Source organism: Tenrec ecaudatus, chromosome 4 (genome assembly GCF_050624435.1).
Source record: "Tenrec ecaudatus isolate mTenEca1 chromosome 4, mTenEca1.hap1, whole genome shotgun sequence".
NCBI lineage: Eukaryota > Metazoa > Chordata > Mammalia > Afrosoricida > Tenrecidae > Tenrec > Tenrec ecaudatus.
Genome location: NC_134533.1, coordinates 99269297 through 99295402, shown reverse-complemented (window position 1 = coordinate 99295402; position 26106 = coordinate 99269297). Strand labels below are relative to the sequence as shown.

General features: G+C 45.2%; 1 protein-coding gene across 2 annotated transcripts; it reads right to left on the bottom strand.

Annotated features, from left to right (window-relative positions):
- Positions 1-3677: 3677 nt before the first annotated feature.
- Positions 3678-25708, bottom strand: LOC142445028 (putative inhibitor of apoptosis). 2 transcript variants are annotated; one of them, XM_075546516.1, is made up of 9 exons: positions 25554-25707; positions 15683-18260; positions 15477-15576; positions 11127-11205; positions 10060-10108; positions 6073-6315; positions 4431-4685; positions 4115-4156; positions 3678-4021 (listed from the first exon to the last, which is right to left on the bottom strand). In XM_075546516.1, exons 2-9 carry the CDS (start codon positions 16530-16532, stop codon positions 3828-3830), a joined length of 1812 nt encoding a protein of 603 aa, XP_075402631.1. In that variant the 5' UTR covers positions 16533-18260; positions 25554-25707; the 3' UTR covers positions 3678-3827. The 2 variants fall into 2 exon arrangements, with proteins under 2 accessions (XP_075402631.1, XP_075402632.1); XM_075546517.1 differs by lacking the exon at positions 4115-4156 and having other exon boundaries at positions 25554-25708.
- Between the last annotated feature and the right edge of the window lie 398 nt (positions 25709-26106).

The window sequence follows — 26106 nt, the reverse complement described above, 5'->3', positions numbered from 1 at the left end:
AAAACCGTGCTCCATGACATCAGAACCAGTCTCCAGGCCTTTCTTCTGGGGTGCCTCTCGGCGCATTTGAACTGCCAACCTGGACGCTAGTAGCAAAGCACCGCCCTGTTTGTTCCACCCAGGGACTACTCATGAGTTACACGCAATCTTTTTTAAATCACCAGCAATTCTACACTGAAAATGTGGAGGAGGGGGAAATTTTATTGAACGAATTGGGAAAACAAGTGCAAACCTAAAAACCTAACATTATTATAGCTATAAAATATTAATTGTATTACTTGAGCTAAATTGCAGCCTCTAGAAATAGAGGAAAGAACTGGGAGGGAAAGGACATTTAGAGAGGTCTAAATACAGGCCTGGACATATATAAATATATTTACATATTTTGATGGGGAAATAGACCTATGTGCATATATTTATAGGTTTAGTATTAAGGTAACAGATGGACATTGGGCCTCCACTCAAATATTCCCTCAACGCAAGAACATTTTGCTTTATTAACATGATGCTCATCTTCCTGACATGATCGCTGAAGACAAAATGGGTGCATAAGCAAATGTGGTTAAGGAAGCTGATGGTGCCCGGCTACCAAAAGAAATAGTGTCTGGGGTCTTAAAGGCTTGAAGATAAACAAGTGACCATCCAGCTGAGAAACAACAAAGCCAAAATGAAAGAAGCGCATCAGCTTATGTGTCATGAGGTGTCAAAGGGATCAGGTACCAGGCATCAAAGACCCAGAACAGAAAATCATATTATGAATGAGGGGAGGGCAGAGTGGAGATCCAAAGCCCATCTGTAGACAATTGGAAATCCCCTTACAGAAGGGTCTTGGGGAGGAGAAGAGCCTGTCAGGGTGCAGTGTAACACTGATGAAACATACAGTTTCCCTTTAGTTCTTTAATGCTTCCTCCCCCCACTATGATGACCCCAATTCTACCTTACAAATCCAACTAGACCAGAGCATGTACACGGGTAAGGATAAGAGCTGGGAATCCAGGGCAGATAAACGCTTTCAGCACCAATATTGAGAGTAGCCATACCAGGAGGGGAAGGGGAAGGTGGGAGGAGAAAGGGGAAACCAATCACAATGATCTAACTATAATCCCCTCCCAGGGGGATGGACAACAAAAAAGTGGGTAAAGGGAGACATCGGTCAGCATAAGACATGAGAAAAAATATATATATATAAGTTATCAAGGGTTCATGAGGGAGGGAGGGTGGGGTAGGGAAGGAAGGAGAAAATGAGAAGCTGATACCAAGGGCTCAAGTGAAAGAAAATGTTTTGAAAATGATGATGGCAACAAATGTACAAATGTGCTTGACACAATGGATGGATGGATGGATGGATGGATGGATTATAATAAGAGTTTTATGAGCCCCCAATAAAATTATTTTTAATTGCAGCTTTTAAAGTTTGGGTTACATAGGTCGCACAATATGTGCTAATTGAACCTTTTTCTTGCCTACCTTTTAATGATATCATCCCATTAACCAATTGTGTTGTACAACCCCCACTAATCAGTGGTTGCAGAGTTGAGCTGCTGCCTGTAAGGTCGGCACTTTGAAACAACCATAGGAGACAAAATGAGGCTTTCTCCTCCTGTAAAGGGTTACACTCTGGAAATCCAGAGGCGTTCCACTATCGAGTCTGTTAGTCGTCATTGACATGAATGCAGTTAGTTTAGATGTTTGGGGAACCTTCCTTTATCATAAATAGAAACTATCAGCTTCCTAAGGAATGACCTGTAGCCTTCCTCCTTCATGTTCTATAACCACTAATAAATTTCATCTTTATACCCTTGCTTATTGTAGACCTTGCATATGAGTAAGAGCATACTTCATTAGTCTTTTTGTTACTGACTGGGCTCATGGTACATTTTCAGAATTCACCCATGTGGGGACTTATCTTAGGCTTCATTTCTCTTTATGACTCAGTAATATTCCATTGTGAGTACAATGGCAATACAAAATTCAAAAGTATTGTTACTGGGGTTGCAGTTCATATGTACAGATTTATTCCAAAGAATGTTTAACTATATCTCTGTGGTCAGTGGGCAATTGCAGGCAAGTTCTCTCAATAATACACCTGGTACTGTGCCCTTGAAAGAAGTGTTCCCCATTGTGTGCCATGAGAAAAAATATTTTTAGGTCAGAGCTATTATCAAAGTTTTAGCAAAACTCATGTGGACACCTTGACACATCACTGCAGCTCTCTAGCAAGTTTATAAAAATGCTGCCCGTGTCAGACAGGAGTGTGGGGATGGATCAAAGGTTTTGAGGAGCGTCAGGAAGACCTGAAATCGCAGCCAACAGAAGGAAGACCACCAACCTTGACGAATGTGCCTGACGTTCAGAAACGGGTGGAAGAAGGCTGTGAGTTCCCATGGAGGCAAAAGCTGCCGCAGTTTCTGTCCCATATTGTTCAGCATTTGCCATTGTAAGGGAACAAGCATCTTGGTTTTAGAACATTTCTGTTACATTGGTACCAAAATGATTACTCAAAGATTAGCTAGCTCAAATAGTTCATCTTCCCATCAGTCTTTTAGGGAAGAACGAAGATAATGATGGCTTTATGAATCAAATCATAACTGGGGAAGTCTTGACTGTGTGTAATAAACCAGAGTAAGATCCCATCAAAACCGTGGCTTCTCCTTGGCCAGTTAAATGCAGGTCAGAAAGGGCATCTCAGAAGGTGTTGGCCTCTGTTCATTTGGAGATTCCAAAGGGTAATCTTGATAGCTCTTTCTCAGTGATCATGGGATGTTCGCAGGGACTTATGGTAAAGTTGTAAGAAACACTGAAAACTGCATTGACGTATAAATGGAAGCTATACTGAGCATGACTTAAAGATACAAGTACGCACCTGCAACGTTCTGAATTACAGCACTATCGTGCTACAGTGTATGTCGCAGTTTAAACCAGGGACCCAATTCTGGGGACCGAAGAGCAGTTTGGAGCAGGTGGGTTGATCAAATGTCACCCCCACAAGCAGTGCCCGGCCTGCAGTAGATCAGATCTACAGAGGCACTCGCTGTCTGGAGTTCGTTAACAAAGCAAGCTGTTGGGCCCAGGGCCTGCTAGCCAACATACTCTCAACAGCCCCCAATCTCAAAGTGTTGAGAAGAAAATTAGGGGATTTTCCCAATGGGTAGAGCTGGCATAAGATGGCCTAAATGAATCAATGATTTGCGCCTCAGGCATCTCATAAAAGTTTACGGACGAGAGGAAGTATGGTTGACCGCTCTGCCCTTGACGTGTACCTTCAGAAGCATTGATAGGTAAGGAGCTATACTGTGGTTTGATACTGAAGGGGTCTTAATGGGGTATTGGAGGAGCCTGGGTGTGATTAAATTGTCAATAAATATATTTAAAACAGCATTTAAAAATACTTTGTTAAACTACTCCACAAGGAATACGAAACTGCATTAGTCACCATGCCCCAGGTAAGTTACTCAGCAAAACGGAGACCTCTGCCTGGCTGAGAGCCACAGAGCCTCTGTCCTCCTGGCTCTCAGTGCAACTTCAAAATGTTTAAGCTTTCGGAAGGTCCCCTCCCAAACCTTAAAGTCACTTTCCTTACGATGTCCGAGTTGCTCATTTCGTATTGGGTTGGTAGTGCTATGGCTGCTTTATCAAAACACATGCGCATGCTTCAGAAATGCAGTTGTACATTAATATTTAAATCTTTATGTATTTATTTATACAATACATTGTTTCTCTGGGTTTAAAATAAATAGCTTTTAAAAGAAACCTAATTGGCAGCCAAGTTAAAAGTACAAGCGATCTCAGTTCATTCACTACACGTTTAGACAAGGTTCGGGTCTTCTTCATGACAGGAAAGTGCGCACGGTGCCCTTGATGGTCCCTCTGCAAATGGGACATTTTCTCAGCGAGGGGGCGCACTCCTTGCAGACCACTAGATGGCCGCACGGGATGAACACAATGGACACCTCCCTGTCCATGCACACTTTGCAGGTCCTTTCTTCTTGTAATCTCCTCAACTGCTCTTCCACGGGCAGCTCTAAGGAGAGAAAGGGATTGTCATTCAAAGGCAATGGCTCCTTCCCCAGTGGAAAGCCAAGACAACCACGGTGTGAGCACGGCCACTAGTTACCTGAGACATCCTCGGTGGGAGTGTACTTTATGTCCTGTCGCACTGTGGGAGGGGCAGAAAAGGCATTACTGCACCAAGTACGGCTGCAATTTATGTCTTGAAAGTAACACTTTATACTGGACAGAGAGCAGAAATAATTGCCTGGATGCTACAAGTTCGTTCACTTTTCTGTAGATTTTAAGTTTTTCAGTGTAGAAGTCTGTAAAATTAAATGCTTATGTATTCAATTTAGTTATTTTCTATCATCATAAGTTCTGAATGAAAGCGTTTTTTAATTCACTTAAAAATGTCTCCCAAATAATTTCCCATCACTTACCAAATAAATTCGTATACAACGTGGGGTCATTTTCTTGGAGGGAGTTTCTGAAGATGGTGGCCGCGTTATTTCCTTTCACTAAAATAGTATCAATCAGTTCTCTTGCTTGCAACGGTATCTGTGTTTTCTGTCTAATAACATCATGTTCCTGTTCATTAATTACTCTGGCAATCAGTAGGCTATCCAAGATTGGAAGCACACAAGTCAAATGCTGGAAAAGTGCCATTCTGTTCTTCCGAATCAAGGATAGATCATCTTCATTGAAGAAAACAAAGAAAGAAAACAAACGCAACATGTTCAGCCTCTGCTCACAAACTTCCATCAGCATTCCTATACAGCGCTGAATGGAACCATTCACTAGCCTGCGGCCGGCAGCCTTGAAGTTGCTTGGTGGGTTTGGGGTAGGGTGGGGATAGTGAAGCTCCCCTTATCTAACAAGGACACTACATCTAATAGTAATGTGATGTCTAATGCTACATGAATATGTCATACTACATACATGCTAATGTCACACAGAGTATCGAATCCCCCTTGACCTAACAGTAAAGCTACTGTTTATAATATCATAATAAAAGGAGTAATCCCTAATAATCACAATGCTAAATACTTTACAAGCATTAACTCATTTCCTCCTCACTTTAGCGAGCTTCATGCTAACACCAAGACAGATGAGAAAACTGAGACCCAGTGAGGAAAGGACTTGCCAAAGGGCAGGCAACTGGCAAAAAGTCAGATGTTGGGGATGTGTGTTCCCAGGTATGTTTGAAGATGGCGACTCCTCTAACCAAGTAAAAGTTCCTGTCTGTCCTCAGCTGTGTTGAAGGGACTGGTCCATGCTCTGGTAAGAGTGGCAAGGATGTCTGCATTTGTCTCTGTCTTCGGCAAGGAAGAAGATAATAATGAGAGCCGCCGGGATGGGCATGGCCCGAAGAAGAGACTTTCCAAGGGGGCAACAGAGGAGCAGACACGGTTGGTACGGAGAGGCACTGGGTGACCTGTCCTGCAGACTGGTGAAGCAGTCACCCAGGACTTGTCTAATAACACACACTCTGAAGGGGAGCTCCGTTCTTTAATGGACTGGTCAAGGGTTCACCGTCATTGGTGTGTGCGCTTGTAGAAGCAGGCTGCGAGACACAATGATATGAACATGAATAAGCCTCCCTGATCGCACTCCAATGTGAAGCAGACAAGTGTGTGTGTCACAAAGGATTACCTACATAGTCAACTCTGAGTAAAACTACGAATTAGGAGACACTATTTTCACTCGGCACGTGGTATTTTTCTATCAGCATATATATTTTTCTATTGGCTAAGCAATTCAATTTTAGTTCAGAATTCAAATGCAAAACACCAGAGAAATCTGTCTAGATTGATTGACGAGTAGGTTTTCAAGAACTTACTCACGTGGAGCTGCTAACTGCAACATCAGTGGTTTGAACTGTAAATCCCCTGGTGGGATAAAGGTGAGGCTCTCTGCTCCCATAAAGATTTAGTGGTGGAAACCCAAAGGGGACATCCTTCGCAGTCCGAGGGGGACAGTATGAGTCAGAACCCTTGGCAGTGAGTTTGGTTTGGGGAGTGTTTATACACAGTCGTATCAAGTCCTTAGAAACACAGGGACTACAAGATTCAATAGACATACCTGATTTTTTTTCCTCAGCTGCTTTTTCTTTCTCCTCTTGTCTTATTTCATCTTCTGCATTCAGTATATCTAATACAAGATCACTGACAGTCTTATAATTCTCTCCAGTCCTTAGGATTTTGCTCTGAACAGTTTGTTTCACTAGCCTTCTACCAAAGCCCATTTCTAAAGCAGCTTTGACCACGGGTGTGTTCATCATGACTGCATCTTCTGGATGGTTTTCTCCGGGCCCAAAGTGCACAACTATAGAACAAAGAATTCAACACATCTCAGCAAAATATGTGATTTTCCTTTAAATTGAGAGGCTTTTCAATATAAAATGTACACACAATCCAGGAAATATGTGACACTATTAAAATTAGATGTGCTCAAATCTAATATATGTGACATATATATTTAGTTAGTTATTAAGAAGATAAAATATTATGTTCAGATAAAAATATGCATTCTTTGGCATAACTCATTTTTTATGGTTAGGCGCACAGTGTTGGCTCCGACCCAGAGCAGACCTCTACACACCAGGATGGCAACACTGCACAGTCCTGCACCATCCTTACAATTGTTCCTAAGCCTGAGCCCATTGATGCAGCCACCATTGCCAATCCCTCTCGTCGGGGGCCTTCCTCTTTCTTGCTGCCCCTCCATGTTACCAAACCTGATGTCCTTCTCCAGGGATTGTCTCTCCTGACAATATGTCCCATGTATGTAAGACAAAGCCTTGCCATCCTTGCCTTTAAAGCACACGCTGGCCTTTTTCTTCCAGTACAGATCCGTTTGTCCTTTGGCAGTCCATGGTATGTCCATATTCTTCTCCAGCACCTCAGTTCAGATACATCGACTCTTCTGCAGTCTTCTTTATTCAGTGTCCAACTTTCACAGGTATATGATGCAATGGAGAATGCCATGGCTTGGGTCAGGCACACCTGAGACCTCAAAGTAACATCCTTACTTTCCAATACCCTAAAGAGGTCTTGCACAACAGATTTACCAAATGCAATATGTCTTTTGCCCCTAATGCATAACTGGACATATATAAAACTGAGCAAAATATATTGTTACTAAGCGTCCAGTTCACACAAGCATGTGTTTGTATCCTTGCGGAATACACTGAAACATGGCTATGCAATCCGTGGATGGCTGCAGACAAGTTCTCTCGGTAGTGCATTTGTCTTCGTTTCCTGAAAGTGTCTTAAAAAATAACTAAAATAGTGGCATCTGAGGGGCTCTGCTGACCCAATCAAATTCAAGGCAGGGGTCTGCTCAGAGGGTGAGGGTGACTGCTTTCTGCAACTCCAAAGGGGTAATCTTGACAGATTTCCCTCCAGAGACACAGGATGATCGTGAGACTTTTTATGAAGAGATATTAAGAAAATTAAAAACGGAATTTGTAAGAAAAAAGCCAGGAAAGTTGTCCCTAGGTGGTGTGTGTATATATATAATTTTCCTGGGGGCTTTTAAGGCTCTTATATCAATTGTATCAACCATGTGTGTACATACATTGCCATCATTATTTTCAAAACATTTTCTACTTGAGCCCTTGGTATCAGCTCCTCTTTTTCCCCCCTCCCTCTACCATCCTCCCACCCTCATGAACCCTTCATAAATTATAAATTATTATTATTTTCATATCTTACACCATCTGATGTCTCCCTTCATCTATGATTCTGTTGCTCATCCCCCTTGGGGAGGGGTTATACATTGATCATTGAGATCTTTCCCCCCCCTTTTTCCCTCTTCTCCCCCCCATCTTTCCTCTACCCTCATAGTATTGCTACTCCCATTATTGTTCCGGGGGAGTTTTCTCTGTCCTGGGTTCCGTGTGTCGAGAGCTCTCATCTGTACCACTGTACATGTTCCAGTCTAGCTGGGTTTGTAAGGCAGAACTAGGGTCATGGTAGGGGGTGGGGCATTAAAGAATTAGAGGAATGTTGTGTGTTTCATTGGTGCTACACTGACTCATCCTTTCCTTGTGACCCTTCTGTGAGAGGATGTTCAATTGTCTACAGATGGGCTTTGGGGCTCCACTCCAACTCCCTCATTCGCATCGATAAGATTGTTTGTTTGGGGCCTTCTGATGCCTGACACTAGATCCCATCAATACCTTGTGATCACATGAGTTGGTGTGCTTCTTCCATGTGGGCTTTGTTACTTCCTGCTAGATGGCCTCTTTATTAACTTCAAGCCTTTAAGACCCCAGACACTGTATCTTTTGATAGCCAGGCACCATTAGCTTTCTTCACTACATTTGCATATGCACCCATTTTGACTTCAGCTATCGTGTAAGCAGGGTGAGCATCACAGAATGCCAGCTTATTAGAACAAAATGTTCTTGCATTAAAGGAAGACTTGAGTAGAGGCTCAATGTCCATCTGCTACCTTGATATGTAACATATAAATATATGTACATAGACCTATATCCCTCTCATTACATATTAATATATTTACATATATACATGCCTATATTTATACCTCTATAAATGTCTTCTGCCTCCTAGTTCTTTCCTCTATCTCCTTTTACTTTGGCCAGGAGATTTTTGCCAACATGACGATACACCTGTTCTTGCTTCAAGGGTAGGAAGGCCTACACTACAAGAATTTTTGACTGGGAAATCTTACCCTACTTACCCTAAACCCTGATCCTGCCCCTGCAGATGCCTTATGTTCCCAAAACAGAAAGAACACTGCAAAGTTCGAACCCTGTAAGGATGCCAAACTCCTGCGTTGCCATGGTGCAAATGGAGGAGCTCAGACTTCTCCAGAGAAGGGTTCGCGAGATGGAAACGCCACCTTCTGAGGTGTATGGAGCTAGAAGAAGGGGAGGTCGAGAGGCAATAGCTTCCCATTTTGGTCGTTTGTTGTTGTTTAGTGAAAGTTCCTATGACTTCGAGTACTACTTTTTGATTTACCCTGGTGTGAGTGGGAGGAGGGAACAAGGTCAGGGAGCACTTTCCTTCCCTTCTCGTGATGTTGCTCCCGCCTTAGACCAGGAGCTCATTAGAGCAGGACCTTGGTTACCCCCGCTCTGTGTTGTTTCCTCACAACAGCAAGTCTGCGATAAATACTGATAACAGAGTGGCAGAGTAGTTCAAATACTGGTTCCGATACCGTTTATATTTAAGAGGATGGACAAGTTGTTTCACCTCCCAGGTTTGCGTTCCCTATTGAAAAAGGAGAGTGGTACTGTCCACTCGAATGATTTGTCATGGTTCATCTACTCTCAAACACTAGTCCCAAAAGAGGGGCTAGGTCGACTGTGTGCAGTTTGTTAAAACTACAGCGAGCAAACCCTACTCCTCGATAGTGACCCACGTCATGGTACTTTCAGTGGTTTCATGGGCAGGTGACAGCTGGACATTAAATAAGGAAGACAGACGAAGAATCAATGGGTTTGAAGTGTGGTGCTGGAGAGGACCATGGAAATTACCCTGCACTGCCAGGACAAGCAATCTGTCTTAGAGAAGTACAGCCAGACTGCTCCTTAGAGGCAACGATGGCAAGACTCTGTCTCACATACTCTGGCCATGCTGCCAGGGGGCCCGGTCCCTGGGAAGGACGTCCTGTTTGGTAAGGCGGAGGGGCAGCGAAAAAGAGAAAGGAACAATGTGGAGCGACACAGAGTGGCAGCAAGGAGCTCAGGCATGGGGACACTTGTGAGGATGGAGCAGGGCCTGGCAGTGTTTCCTTCTGTTTTGCATTTGGTAGTTATGGGTCAGAACCAACTTGATGGCACCTGACAGCAACAACAGTATCCCTAGACACTAACTCAATTCAATAGGCCCGAAGCCAAGGAGAAACATCTGCAGTATATATTTTAAAGTTCACCAGGTTTGAGAAATGCCCAGATTTAGTCTGCTTTAAAAAGTCATTGTAAATTGTCGCTGATAATGCAACGTATTATAACAATAATACGTTGTTATTATAACCCTTCAACTTCAGCAGCACAGAGTGATTGTATTTACAATGTGGTAATTATTATATTACACTTACTTGGTGACTCTGCATTTTCTTCTTCGGGAGTGTCTGAAGTGGATAAGAGCTACAGGGGAAAAAAACACAAAAAAATTAAAATAGAAATGTTACCATCTCCCTTGATGTAAAAAAAATTACCAACAGACAGATTTTATTCAGTGTATTAAAAACTGACTTGCTTACTGGCAAAATAAAGTGTTTGAGGTGGAATCCTATTCATTTACAGCCAACAGCTATTCTGGAAGCCATAGCTAGTTGAGTGCCTCTGCCGTGCGACGCAGCAGGCAAGTCTCTGCTCATTAGGACGAGAAGAGCGAGCGCTTCTCAGGGGTCTTCAAGACCAACTTTGTTTGCCTGCCTTCCCCAGGTCGTCATGCGTCCTGCTCAGTGCTTCATCCATTCTACTGACAATAGCTAGGAAGTGTCTGACCCAACTATTTTGGAAGTTTTTAGCTGTTTTTCCAGAAAGATTCAAAATAGCAATAAAATTATGTATATAGTAAAACTCCTCAATGCTACTATCCCAGCCTTCCCTCTCCCACCTTCCCCCACCCCTCAAAGAGTTAAATGTATTGCGACTTGACTGAAGAAATGTGTAGTGATAAATACAACTTTTTTTTCCAGAAGGTTGCTGATTACAGATCTGCTTTTTTCTAAAACAGTATTTTCTAAGCTCATGCTTAGTCGTGTAAAACAGAAAGTATCTTTCTAAGGCGGTTCTTTGCACTAAAATACCACTCTGTAATTGTCTGTTAAATGAAATTCTCTATCACTTGAGTCGATTAGGATTCATAGCAACCTCATAGGGCAGAGCAGAACTGCCTCTGTGGGTTTCCGAGGCTGGAAACTTTAAAGGGATCAGGAAGCTTCGATTTTGTTTCCAAAGAGCAGCTGGTGAGTTTGAACCTTTGCAGTTAGCAGTCTAATACGTAACCAATTTTCACAGCTTTGAAAACACTACTCCATTCCCTTTTATTCTACATTGTCCTAATGGTCTTGCTATGAGTTGGAATTGATTCAATGGTAGTGGGTTTGGGTTCTTTAACCAATAATTTTTAAACAACCAACCAGTCAACCCTTCCTACCTGTTCAAGTAGATGAGGGTAACTGGCTTGAACTCCACTGATGAACACTTGTCCTTTAATTCGTATCAAATACTCACACCTAAAATGTAAAAAGAAAATAAATTGGGGGGATAATATATTATAATAAATTAATGTTTTAATTACTAAGTTTCTTTTTCTAGTTTTTTTATCTCATTTTAAATCTAGTCAGATTGTTATTCCGAATCATAGAGTTATTTAGGATCACTGATTCTAATCTTTAAAATTTGAGGAATCAATAAACTCAAGCTAAATTCAAGGTGAGATAATTCTATTGTTTTAGTTTTTCTTTCAAAAATTTTCCCTGAAAAAGAGGGACCAGACTTCAACCCAGTGATCTAAGACAAGAACACAACACATTGACATGAAGCAGGGAACTGATAGAGAGGCTTGAGGGGCCTCAATTCCAACTAAGTGGACAGCACCACCCTCCCCACCAGAAGAATTCACTTCAGAGGACAACACTGAAGCTACAGCTCAAGAAGAGGGACTGGTCTGGTCAGAGCACACAGCAGCCAACAAGGGGGGGTAGAGGGGGAGTGAAGCACATCCTGACTCACCAAGCCCTGAGGACAATGTTCCTGCTCAAACAGCAATGCACAGAGACGACCACATGGCCAGCCCCACCACAGGACACAGCGTTCCTCACTGACCCATAGCACCATTGGGGAAAACACTAGAGACACACGGCAGGAATTGTGCCCGCCTGAGCTCACTACTCCGAAGCCAGCCTCTGGGGACATATAGCAGAGCAATGAAGTCCCCAGGGATAGATGTGGGGTCAGGGTATGACACCCCATCAGACTCGACTGGAAAGCACTCGTGAAGGACAACAACTAGATCCTGAACTATTAATAGAGTTTTTTTGAGTTGTTGTTGTAGCTATTGTTTTACTTTCTGTTGTTGTTTCGTCGTACTCAGCCTTGTGATGGTAAATAGCATGTCCACCTGGACAGGATAGGCGGGACAAACAAGCCGGAAGAGAGAACAACAGGATGATGATGCCCGGCTACCAAAAGATATAGCATCTGAAGTTTTAAAGGCCTGAAGGTAAACAAGCAACCATCCAGCTGAGAAACCCCAAAGCCCACATGGAAGAAGCACACCAGCCTGTCCCGACTTGATTGCTGAGGGCAAAGAGGGTGCATAAGCAAATGTGGTGAAGAAAGCTGATGGTGCCTGGCTGTCAAAAGATACAGAATCTGGGGTCCTATAGGCTGGAAGATAAATTAGGGGCCATCTAACTGGGAAACAACAAAGCCCACATGGAAGAAGCACACCAGCCTGTGAGATCATGAGGCGTCAAAGGGATCAGGTATCAGGCATCAAAGACCAAAATAAAAATCATAGCATTGTGAATGAGGGGGAGTGTGGAGTGGGGACCCAGGGCCTATCTGTGGGAAATTGTACATCCTCTTGCAGAAGGGCTGCAGGAAGGAGACAAGCCAGTCAGGGTGCAGTGTAGCAATGATGGAATACGCAATTTTCCTCTAGTTCTTGACTGCTTCCTCCCCCCACTATCATGATCCCAATTCTACCTTACAAATCTGGCTGGACCAGAGGATATATACTGGCACAGATAGGAACTGGAAACACAGGGAATCCAGGACAGATGACCCCTCAGGCCCAGTGGTGAGAATGGTGATACCAGGAGGGTGGAGGGAAGATGAAGGAGAAAGGGGGAACAGATTATAAGGATAACCTCCTCCCTGGGGGACAACAACAGAAAAGTGGGTGAAGGGAGACGTCAGAAGATATGACAAAATAATAATTTATAAATTATCAAGGGTTTATGTGAGAGGGGGAGCGGGGAGGCAAGGGGAAAAAATGAGGAGCTGATACCAAGAGCTCAAGCAGAAAGCAAAAGTTTTGAGAATGATGATGGCAACATATGTACAAATGTGCTTGACACAATGGATGGATATATGGATTGTGATAATAGTTGTACGGGCCCCCAATAAAATTATTATTTAATTTCCCTGAAATGTATCTGATAACTGTCTGATAATAGGACTCCGGGTCCTTTTCATGAGTTTGAGGGCTTCACTTTTGTTTGTGTTTGTGCTTCCTCTGGTGCTGTTTATCACAGCTAACGTACACTTGATTTACTACTCGTTCCTTTTTCGCGACGCTTAAGGCTTTGCAACATTGATCCATTTGTGTTCACCCAGAGATGTCGCGCTTCAGCTGGTTTGGACCCCTGTGTGTGTGCTGTCACTGCGTGGCGCTGACGAACCACTTGCAGACTGTTCAATACGTCAGAAGAGCGGACGCACACCCCGATGTGTTCACCACACGGAAGTCAGAAATGTATGAGCTCGTGCGCAGGCAAGCTGATGTAGACAACAGGAAGGCTATCGAAAAGTGACCTCAGAGTGACATTTTTCTTCCTTTTCCTCTCAAAGTTTCATCTTCTTTGTCCCTTAAAAAGAAATCCTGGTGCCGTAGTGAGTTACACGCTGGGCTACTGACCGCAAGGCCAGCAGTTTGAACCCCGCAGCTGCTCCCAGGGAGAAAGAGCTGTAACGAGTTACAGTTTTGGAAACCCACAGAGGCCGTTCTCACCTGACCTGGAGGGTCACTACGACTTGAAATTGACTTAATGGCATTTTTTTTCAGTATGTCCTTTTGGAGTATCAACATGGAAAGAAAACATGCCAATGGATAGTAATTTTCAAAAGGGCAGTCACAAGGTGAGTCTTCCCAACTTAATGTGGACTGTGGCTTTAAATGTTGCTTTCCTAAAATATGAATATGTGTTTCTCAGCTAGGCCATCCTTGCTGCCAGGTTGTCAGGGCCTATTAAATTAAAGCTTGTGTGAAGCTGTAGTTTTCCTGTGTTTTATTTAAAACAGAGACAAACGCCTTCCTTTGTTTGTCTTGTAATTCCAAAGGTTTGGTATGATGAGGCTGTCACTCCTAGGAGACAAAAGGACTCAGGGTGAGTGCCTGTGTCTGATTTAGACTTTCAAATGGCTTGGGGGAAGACTTAGTAGAAGCAAAATCATTAAAATAAATTAGAGTGCCAAGTTTAGCAACTGTTGTAGATTAAATTGTGAACACACACCCCCAAAAAAACCAACTATGTATTATAAATCCTAACCTTGGTACTCATGGCTACAATCCCATTGAGAAACGCGGGGTCATTGCTCTGTGAGGGAGGCAGGGTGAGTGCAGGGTATGGTTTGCATGAAACAAACGAGGGAAACAGAGAAGGGAGGCGACGCCAAGCCACGTGAAGAAACGGGAGCAACGAGTAGGCCCTTCCTGCTGCGCTGACACAGTCTCCCCTAGAGCAGGCACCCTGAGCTCAGCCTTGAGCCTCCTCAACTGCGAGAAAAGGCATTGCCGTGAAAGCCAGCAGCTCGAGGGACTCGGTCACTTACCACGTCCACTAAGACTAAAATCCTGACTGCGGAGCTGCACAGGCAACTCGGATGCGATGGGGCCAGGCGAACGCAAATAAGAGCGAAGTACTGAAGCGTTAAGACATGACAATGAAGTAGGACACGGGGCTTTCCCCAGAGGGTGTGATTCTGGAGTCGCCCTGACACCATATTGAGTAGCGTACCCTGTTGGTGGTCCCCCATCCCTCTCACCCGACTCTTTTTTCCCTCTTTGTCCATCACGCTTCTTATCTTCCAGTTGTGCTGTGAGCCTTATTTATTAAGTTTTCAGTAACTGTTTGTCCTGCACTGTATAAAATTCCTAAGGGTATGACACCAGGGTGTTGTTTTTTCCTCTTCAACTGTGTCTTTTTAGCACATAGACTAGAGCCTAGCAACAGAGAATATGTATCTTTTTGTGTATGTGCAGTTGTATACATTTGTCTAAATGTGTGCATGCAGACGGAAATGCTAGCTACGGGCAGTTCTAAGCCTGGCCTGTAGGATCGCCCCACGCTGGCTGCTATCAGCTCACTGGCATACACAGAGAGAAACTTACGCTGGCTGCTATCAGCTCACTGGCATACACAGAGAGAAACTTACTAGAGGGATGCACCCCACATGGCAGCTATTTCCTTCCAGGTGCCGAGATCTCCGAACATTGTAATGTTTCGTCTCTGTACTTGTCCACTTTGTGTGGTTGTGTCTGTGTTTTAATGAATACTTGTTATTTTCTCGGATATTTGTTTTTAAAAAACAAAACACCTAAAATTCTAAACACTTCTTTGGACCTCTTAAAATCATTATTTTTCCAAGCAATCCCTATCAGCCATCCTCACCGGTGTGTTTCTGAAATGGAGAGACTAAAGAAACAAGTGAGTGGAAGGAAGCCACATGTAGCCTGTGCCTCTAGTCACCGAGCCGCACAGGGTCCGCACACCATTACCTGGGAAACCACTTGGCGTGCTGCACCCATGGGTCGTCTCCGGATTCCCAGCACCGCAGGCCGCCATCGCAGCAAAAGCATTTGACATCGTCACTGTGACCTGAAAGGAATTTGGGACCACGCTGATGACTACAGATCATCTACCCGTAAGATCCATAATACAAGCGGCAGTGAATGTGCACGTGTTCTTAGGCTAGGGTTCTTACCCACGTAGTAGAAACCGGCACCTGCAAGCTGCTCGGGGTGCACGGGAACGCTGGCCGGCCAGTTACAGAACGTCTTCAGCCGAGCTGCCAGTGTCTGCATGCTCAGGTTCGAAACGGTGTCCCTCAAGGGCTCGTGAAGCTGGCTTTCCAGAAACAGACAGCTGGGGAAGTGTCTCAGGTGCTCTGCCATGGCGTCGTCCTTCAGCTCCCAGTTGCTCAGTGTCCCCCCACAGGCAAAGCAAGCCACTCTGTCTCCAGGTCCTATGTGGTAGAAGCCTGCTTTTGCCAGATCCCTTGGCGACAGAAAGGTCAAGGGCCACGACTGGAAAGTGAGCAATCTGGCTTTTTCCGTATTCATTGCGTAATTGTAGGGGCTTGTCCTCAAGGCAGAAAAAGCTGGATTTGCACTGGAGTTTGCAGCATTCAATGGGAAGCTTGAGTAAGAGCCACTGAAATATCCACTTTTTTCCAAGCTTGGCTGGAATGAAGGTCTGGCACTGACTCCTGCAGGAGACAAAGCGGACGGAGAGGGGGCTCCCATACTGTGCAGGGAAGTCAGATTCCGAACGAAGCTACAGCTAGGGTACAGCTGCCTGTGCTTCTCAATGGCATTGTCTCCTGGTTTCCAGTTATCCAGCATCAGACCACAGCAGAAGCATTTGACCTTGTCCTTCACACCCGTGTAGTAAAAACCAGCTCGGGCAAGACTCCGTTCTGAGATGGGAATTCCAGCCGGGAAAGTCGAAAACGTAGATATTCGGTACAGTTCGCATGAAAAGTCGTATTTCAATTCAGACACGTTGGTGTTCTTCATCAGATTGGATGAGAATACGTTGTTTTCTATGTTCATAGTGAAGTGAATGGCGGGGGGGCAAGGGACTAGCCTTTCTCTGGGGAGGTAGTTTTGTGCATGGATTTACAATTGATCATTTCAGTACTGGGATGAATGCTTAGGCCAGAACATCTTTCATTCTTTCCCCCTTAGGATGTTAGGGTTCCGACTCTACATTCCAGTCGGGGACAATGTGAGGAGACGGTTATTCTTTATCTGGCACAAGCTTGGTTTGGTTCGGTGCAATCTTTATACATGCTACCACAAAGTGACTTAAGGTGGAAAATACAAGGCTTTGGAGGTGTGAAGAGTGTTTTGGGCCAGGTGGATGTCATTGAGTGTCCGGGATCATTGCCACCATTGGGTCAGCTTCTCCAAGCCAGAATGCTATGCTGCCATCCACCAGCCGGAAGATACAACATCTGGTTGACACAGACATAGAGGAAAGCTAGGCTCCATACGTGTTCTACATCAAGAAATAGCCGAATTATGCTCACTTTGCTTTTGTTTTTAATGATCAAACTCAACAGCCAGAGTAAAAACCTGAGACTGAGCTCAGGTGTCTGAAAGAGTACACGGCTGTATTTTACGGTTTCTGAGACACAGGTTTGAATGCTCTTGCTAGCAAGGGGTGTCTTAGAATTATTAGCCAGTCAAATCTTAATTATCATCACCTTCTACTTCTTGGGGGTATAAAGTATAATAAAGTTTCTTATTAACTGATGGATTCCATAAAACAAGCTGTATCTAAATCGTTCTCAAAATCTTTCTCAACTTAAGTAACTTCTGTTCTCACAATCATTTGAACAGGAAAAACAAAATATTCTAAGATTTTCCTCCAAATCAAAATATTGGCTGACACATTTTAAAACCTGGTGTTAACTATTATCTAGTACTCATATGTCTGATACACGATTTATTGGACAATAATCACACACCTCCTCATGGGTGATCGGGAACACTGGTGCTTAGGCACGGTGATAACACTAGGTCTTGGCAAATTAAAAATGTTATTTTAAGTAACACTGCATTTATCACTGTTTTTGTATAGGTGTTCTTCTTGAATGAGTTCATTCATTTCCTAAACCTTAACCACCAGCCACTGTTCTGAGAGAGAACAGACCACTGGAGCATGCTAAATGTTAGGCTTTTAAAATATTATCAGCAGTCTTGGAAGTCACTGGATAGTTTCTTCACGAATCATCATATTTATCTTTCCTACTTTCTCTAAATGTATTGTTCCCATCAAAAAATTTTGTTCTTGATATTTCTTTGTTATGGTAGAAGGCTTTTAAAGTGTCGAAGGTTTCATTTGCATATTTGTCTAATTCAGCAAGCAGTTGAATATTAATTCTTTGTTCTAGAAAAAGGTCATTCATTCTTAATCTCTGACACAGTGACTTTGTTCCTTTTCTGCACAGCACCCAGCAGAAGGATGCCTCACTGACTTTTTTCAAAGTGTTTCAGCAATATGCTCCAACTACAACCATTTCCTCTTCGCCTCCACAAATCAAATTCAGCATCAAACTCAGCACTTTTAAATCATATTTTTAAAATGATCATTCTTTGACTATCAAAAATTCTAGTGAGCCATGTAAAAAAAATTTAATTCATGCACAAAACTACCTCCCGGAGAATAGGCTAAGTCCCTTTTAAGGATTTTAGGCCTCCATCTTGAGATATTTTGCTTTATCCAAGAAAGAAACAAAAATCTAGAGGTAGAGCAATTCACTTTTTCTATAAAACCTGTTTGAAAACAAAACAAAATACATGGTTTTAAAACTCAAATAACTTACAAGTACAACACAATAACTTTTTTGTTTGTTTGGGGACATTTTCTCCAAACTAGAGGCACTCACATTGATTGATTCTCTACAGTGAATATAAGGTACAGTGCTTATATATACGGTACAGTGGCTTAGTGGTTACCCATTGGGCTGCTAACCCCGAGGTCAGCAGTTTGAAACCACCAGCCACTCTGTGGGCAGCAGATGAGGCTTCCACTCCTGTATGGAGTTGCAGTCTCAGAAACCCACAGGGGCGGTCCTACCTGTCCTCCAGGGTCACCACAAATGAGGAAGGACTCCGGGCAGTGTGTCTGGTCGGGCTTAGTGCTAAACTCTGTACAGAATGAGTGATCCTAGATAAGGAGCAGTGATCGCAAACTGGTGGCCCGTTAGAGGTATTACATTTGGCTCACACAGAAGTGATCCACAGTATTTTGCTACTTTTATTAAAGCTTACTATTTTGAAATTATTGTAGATTTAGAGGAAATGTGCAAAATATAAGAGTTCTAAATAAATAAACACAATAGCAATAACAATGATGCAGAGCTCCACCCCGTTTCTCTCACATTAATGTCGCATACAACCACAGTAAAACTCTAAGAACACTCAGTAGTAGTTTATACCGATATCGTGCTGTTAATTACTCTAGGCCCCTCACTGGAATTTCTCCCATTATCCAAATAGCAGGGTTTTCTTTTCCTCTTGGCCAACAATAGTTTTAGATGGCTGCAATTACTTGCCAGCAATTTAAAGAGAGAGATTTTTCCACAAAACTCTAGATTTCTCTTGAAAAATCAGAAGCTCTGACAATGCTGGGGTTATCCTTCCTGTCTGGCAACAGCTAGGCTTGCATGCTGTTGTAATGTTCGGACAGAGCATGTGCTCTTGGTGGCGCTGTTGAGTAAGCGTTGGATTACTAACCACAAACCATCTCTCCACAGTTTACACCCACCAGCCACTCTGAGGGAGACAGATGAGGCTGTCAGCCCCGGTAAAGGTTTGACCACCTTGGGCAGCCTTTATGAGGTCACTGTGAGTCAGAAGTCACTTGATGGCAGTGGGTAGGTGAGTGGATACTCGCAGGTGCCGTTACTCACTGAGCTGTTACTGCGTTGTTGTAACAGTAGAACTGGTGGGCAAGGAAGTCTATGAGAAGCGGCAGAAATGAGTGGAACACACAAAGGGACACCTGTTTTAAGGGAGGAAATAGGAGAATCCCTTTTCTTTGTGGAAATGGAGACGATGCCTACATGCATACCTTTGCTTAACAGTGGTTCTCAACCTCCCTCACGCCGTGACCCTTTCACACAGTTCCTCGTGTGCTGGTGACCCCCAACCACAAAATTATTTTCATTGCTACTTCATCACTGTCATTTTGATACTGTTATGAATCGGGTGACCCCTATGAAAGGGTCATTTGATCCTCAAAGGGGTCACGACCGACAGGTTGAGAACCACTGGTTTAAAAGAACCACCTACAGGTGTCCTGGACTCTAGATGCATTTAGGTTTACAAACCCCCTGCATAGATGTCACCCTAAAGAGACTTGTGGAAACAAGATGTGGGAGGGAATTTCCAAAGTTCATTGAAAAAAATTCCATTATCTTTTCATTCCATTTACCCTTTTTTCCCCCCCAGTTAAAAAGGTCAAAGACTTTATTTAATTTTCTGGAAGACATATGATGTGTGCAAACATAATCAAAATATAAAACAATTCTGTGCTTACAGTCTGGAAGCATGCCAAGGTGACAGCATTTTCTGCAAACCAGAGAATCTGTCAACACGATGGTAAAGGACACTTACAAAGTGACAGGCCAAGGGTCTGGGTCCCTTTCCCAAACTCATCTTTGTGATTAGAACAGTTGTTTTTAAATCACTATTAAAATCACCACCCTAGGAGTGTAGTAGTTACACACTTTGGGTTGCGATCCACATGGTTGGCAGTTCAAAACCACCAGCAGCTCCTCGGGAGAAAAAGTGGGCTTTCTACTCCTGTAAACAGTTGCCATCGCAGAGACCCACGGCGGGTTGCCATGAGTCTGCATTGACTCGATGGCAGTGGGAGATTTAAAATGTTAGCAACAAGGAGGAAGTTTAGCGCATGCCATTGGTCCCGCACGTTTTTAGCACTCGAGAATCCACATTGAATCCGATGCCCCTTTCCTCCAGCCTCTGTGCAGAGCAGGAGGGAAAACACGCCGGAGCCAGCGTTCCTTTGGACCACCTGGAGCTCTGGTTGCTCCTGACCACCTCGAGCTGCAAGGAGCTGGAGGGCTTCCAGGGCACCATATTGGTCATGGCTAGTTCACATCTGCCAGGCGGTCCACATACCCATGCTTTGGGGACTGCCACTTGCACTTGCTTCCCGCACAAACCCATCTCCCTGCAGACCTCTAGCAGGGAAGCCCCCTGCCCATCCTATGTCCTGGAGTAAAGAAGCCAGCCTACTGCAGAGCTCACAAGAAAAGTCAAGAACGTGGCTCCATTGAGCTCTTTCTCCAAAACAAAATTCTTAGGGACCGTGTGCACCTCAATGCTAGGCCACTAGACAAAGGAAAGGTATGCCCATGGATGAGTTTGGACTTCACCCACCAGCAGCTGGCCTAAGCCTGACCCTGATGACCCACAATTGTCATAAACCTTGAAGATAACTGATGCCAACAAGAAAAAGATTGTTTTCTTCCATACCTGCTGGATGGAGCCGGGGACCCAAGGTTCTGGTTTGAGGAGGGTGGACCCTCCTCCATCATCAGGACCACTGTACCTGATGGAGTAGTTGTTGAGAGTCTAGCTCTAGTCTGGACAGACAGTGGCAGAGAAAGCCAGCTGGGAACTCTGGAGCCGGATATGTGTCCTGGATCCAGGGCCTCCATACTCCAGTGAAGAAGGCTGACTGGCCCTCTCCAATCACTGAGGACCCGGTAGCGGGCCTGAGCTACCTTGCCCAGCTACCTTGCTGGGCCTGAGTTCTCTTTGCCCAGCAGATTCTACGGCCAAACTTGCGGGCTTGACCCACCAGTTCTGCCTGCAGGCCTGGGTGTTGAATTAAGGAATTCTAGCTCCCTTCTTCCCCCAAACAATTCAAATTGACTTATTCCCTCTTAACAAAGGCAAAATTCAAAAGTCCAAGGTTGGTCCAAGCTCAACCCTTCTCTTTCCTGCCTAGAAGACATGTGCTCTGGAAATGCCCATCTCAGGGAAGGAATGGTAAGCCCCAGACACAATCTTATCTCACAAGCATTTCCCTTGCTCACCTCCAACATCCTCAATCAACCCATTACTCTGACATAGCAAGCCTTCTTCTCTTCCACCTCCTACAGGTTGGAGGCAAAAGTGAAACTGGGACCTGGAACACAGGCCCCATTCTCTAAGGTCACAAAATTCTAAGACTGGACTGGGGAGAGGAGTGATTGTCAAGGTCAAGTGCAAACTCAAGATTAAGATGGGGGAGGGTTGCATGGTAATTGCAACCTTGGTTGGAGTCAAGGCTTTGGAAAGGAAAGCCCTCCACCTAGTCCCGGTTCGACACAAGCCAACACACCCAGAGTTTTGCACACACCAACTTGTCAAGCCCCCTTGTATTTGTGGAAATGTAGACAACATGTATACAATAACTTTAATACTAATCCTGGGTCAATTTCAACCTTCTGATTAACCATTTCTAACACATAGGCTCCCAAGAGCTGATAGAGAAAACCTTCACCCTTGCAGCCTGAGACCAGCGGCACTTCAGACTGCTCCCTGCACGACCCTTCATCACCCCTAAGCAATTCTCCTCAGCCATGATCCGCTCCCTAGGCCATCGATCCCATTGCTCTAAGCAGCTCTTCTCAGCCTCTAGCACAGCGGTTCTCCACCTTCCTCAGGCCGCAACCCTTTCATACCGTGCTTCATGTGCTGGTGACCCCCACCCATCACATTATTTTCATTGCTACTTCATCATTGTCATTTTGCTGTTATGAACCTTCATGTAAATATCTGATAGGCAGGATGTATTTTCATTGTTACAAATTGAACATAATTAAAGCATAGTGATTAATCACAAAACAATATGTCATTACATATTGTGAAATATTTATTTCTGATTACAAATAAATGAAATTTTGTCTTGAAGCATGGTGTAACATGGGTAACAGTTTTCACACCAGGTACTCATATATGGGCGTGTCTGCATGTGGGTGGACCCGCATGGAGATGGATAGAGGAGCGGTGTCTCAGTTCCTAAGACTATCAGGAAATATGTGTTTCTCGGTGGTCTTAGGCGACCCCTGTGAAAGGGTCATTCGACCCCCAGAGGTCTAGCACCTCCCTCAAACTTCTCCAGTATTTCCCATTTCACTTTCAATTACTTTTACCTCTTTTTTTCCTCAGAAAAACCAGCTGTCACCCTTTCACAGTCTCACAGGCTTGCTAAGCGCGGGTACCGTTCTTGCTTGCATCCTACTTACTGCTTTGGTTAAAGAAATCTGCCTCCTTGGGGCACCCCATTCTCTCGCTGCCTCAGGACTCTTACTCCTGACCCCAACCCCCAAACCATGTTCCCATTTCTTTTTTTTTTAAAGTTTCAAAAACAACTTTTATTCGTGACACATTTTTTTTTCTTAAAAATTCCCACCCCCCCCCCTATGTTCCCATTTCTAAAACTCTCTAGTGGCTCTTTTTCCTCGAGACGACATAATAATCTTGTTTAAGTTGGTTTCTGCCTCACATGAAAACAAACAAATCCCCTTTCAATCCCACATCACAGCGTAGCCACCACCTGGTATCAACAGACTTAAACAGTGACCAAGGTTAATGTCAAGGGGGCCGGGGGTGCTGGGGTTAGGCATTGAGCTGCTAACCTCAAGAGCCTTGGTTCAAACCCACCAGCAGCTCTGGCTTGGGACGCCCCTATAAGTTTTCTATGTGTGAGTTAGGATTGCCTGAATGGCTGTGGGTATGATGGGTACTGTCTCCATTTCTTCCCTCCCATTGCCTCCTTAATCCATGACTATAGGTTTTAGTCAGCCCTATTTGACAAAACCAATGGAAGTTTCTGCTTCTGCTTCTGCTTCTGCTTCTGCCACTGGCCTTTTTGCAAAGCCCCCTCCCTGGGCTTCTCTGAACTCTATCAGAATTGAGCTTTCATTTCTAGTGGGGCCACTGTGACTCAAATTCAACTCACAGAAACGGGTTGGCTGGTTTGTTCTCTATCAGACAGGTTTCTTCTCAAATGGAGTCAGGTCTTCCCAGTGTGATTTCTCCTTACTCGGCCACTTATGGTGAACACCTTCCCTGGTAACAGGGCTGCTGGGTGTCCCCACTCTCAGCACGCAGCGCATCCACATCTCTGACAGTATATCCATATCCCAGATAAAAAGAAACAACCCGAACCCATTGCCACTGAGTTGATTCTGACTCACAGAAACTAATCCTAAAGGACCAACTCGGCTTCCCAATGCTATAACCTTCATAGAAGCAGATGGCCCCATGTCTCTCCCAGGGATATTGGTCTATTGATTAGCAGCATTATAAACCCAAACCAAATTCACTGCCATTGAGTTGATACCAACTCAGCAAACCTGTAGGACAGGTAGAACTGCCGCTTTAAGCTCCCGGTACTGTAACTATTTATGGGAATTGAAAGTCCCATCTTTTTCCCGTGGCTGGTAGTTTTGAACTGCTGACCTGGCAGTTAGCAGCCCAACACTTAACCACTATGCCAACAGGGCTCCAGGCTCCTTATATCACTCACTAAAAACAAAAACCAAACCCACTGCCATCCGAGGTGATTGCAGTTTCTATCCAGGGTTTCTGATAAATGTTTACAGAGCAGTCTCACCCTCTCCCACTGAGCAGCTGGCAGATTTGAACCACTGGCCTTAAGTTAGCAGTCCAATGCTTATGCTCAGATGGCAGTGCACAAGCACTGTTGCCAAGGAAAAGGGAAAGTGCCTTTTCCTCTCCTTCCTTCTAAACTGTGGGGACTTTCAGAACAGGAACTAGGCTCATCTCTACACTGCCCCCCAGCACCCACGGGGCCGGGCACATATGTAGTTCCTGGAGGCCTGTGGTTGAAAAATGAGTATTAGCAAGTCTGGCTAGGCCCCGAAGGACAACAGCACCTTATTTGCATGTCATGAAGGACAGTAGTTTTACATGAATGACTGCAAAGTTTGCTCCGCCCAGTCCACTATCAGGCCTTAGAGCCACCGCACACCTGGGTTTCCAGCACCATTCAGTGGCCCCTTATCAAGGGTGCAGCCTGAAAAAGTGGACCTCCAGAAACAAGTGGACCTCCAGAAGCCTTGTTTCCTTGCTGTCTAAATGGAGTCCGTTGTGTGCCTGCTTGTAAGGTGACAAGAACTAGACATGAAAAACACGTGTCAAGTCCTCTGACCCAGTCCTAGCACATGCCCCCGTTGGCTGCTAGCAATGGATTCCAGCAAGTAAAGTTAACATCCTTGTCCGTTACTGGCCCCCACTGCCACTCTTACCTCCTCTAGCAAATGAAGATGGAAACCACTGGGGGCTTCAGACTGATGGCCCGGAAAATTGCCCAAACACTGCGTCTTAGGGGAACATTTTAGACCCGGTGACACCTCTTGGCAGTGCCAAATGCCATCCTACTAAACAAACGCCCAAACTCACTGCCATCGAGTCGAACCCACTCATAGCGACCCTATTAGGTCAGAACTGTCCCGGTGAGTTTCCGAACTGTCATTCTCTAATCAGAGTAGAAAGCCGTGTCTTTCTCCAGAGGAGCGGTAGGTGATTTCGAACTGCTGACCTTTCCATTAGGGCGCCGCCCACCGTAACCACCGTAACCACTGCGCCACCAGGGCTCCTTCCCTCCCCCCCGCCCAATCTCACTGACTCATCCCAAAGGAAAACTGCCAAGGAGCTCCGGAGGAAAGCCCGGCAGGGGTGCGGTTCTGCGGAGGCAGCGCGGGGGCCCAGCCTGCAGCTGCCGCGGCACCCCGGGGCCTATCGCCCCCTCCCCACCCCAGGACAAAACGTCCTGAAGAGGCGCCCCGGGACCCCAGGGCCGGAAAACGCTCGGGATAGGGGAGCCGGTGGAGACCGGATCGAAGCTGGAGGAGCGCGGGCCGAGGGCGCGCACGCAGCCCCTCCCCCGGCGCCGCAGCGTCGGCTCCGCGCCCTCCCCCCCCCGCCCCCGCCCCGGCAGAGGGAGTGGGGGGGGGGGGTCCGCGCGCGTGCACGCGCACCCGAGCACACGCTCGCTCCCCGCAGCCGGGCCGCGCCACTCACCGGCCTGCTCTCCCGGAGCCCGCGCGGCCGCACCGAAGCTGGGCGTCTGCTGGGCACCTGTGGCCTTCGAGCCCCGCTCCGCCTTTTAAGCCGCGCCGCCTGGTCGCTTAGTCCCGGCCTCCTCCCCGCGGGTTTGCATGTGAACGGGTGCTTTCCTCAGAATGTAGGGGAACTCCGCCGGCAATAACCACATAGACTTCCTCTTAATCAGTGGCTTGGCAAGCCCGCCCGGGGATTTCCATGACCCTAAAAATGTTACTGTGTCTTAACCATGGCACATCCGCATGGCATTTACTGAAAGACGAGGGCTTCGTTGTTTCTGGGTCAAAGGACAGCCTGGTAACTGGGGTAGAGGGCCATGCTGACGAGGGACATGCTGAGGGTTGTTGGCAAGCCTGCCGGGGAAACGGCCAGTGCCCATCCCTACACTCTACGTTAAAAGTTTTAAGATTTCCAGCCTTCCACTACAGCTACGAAAAAAGTCCAGTACTTAAAACAAAACAAAACTGAAACTTTGTGATGTCTTTCTGCTTTTAAAAAAAACACTTTTTAT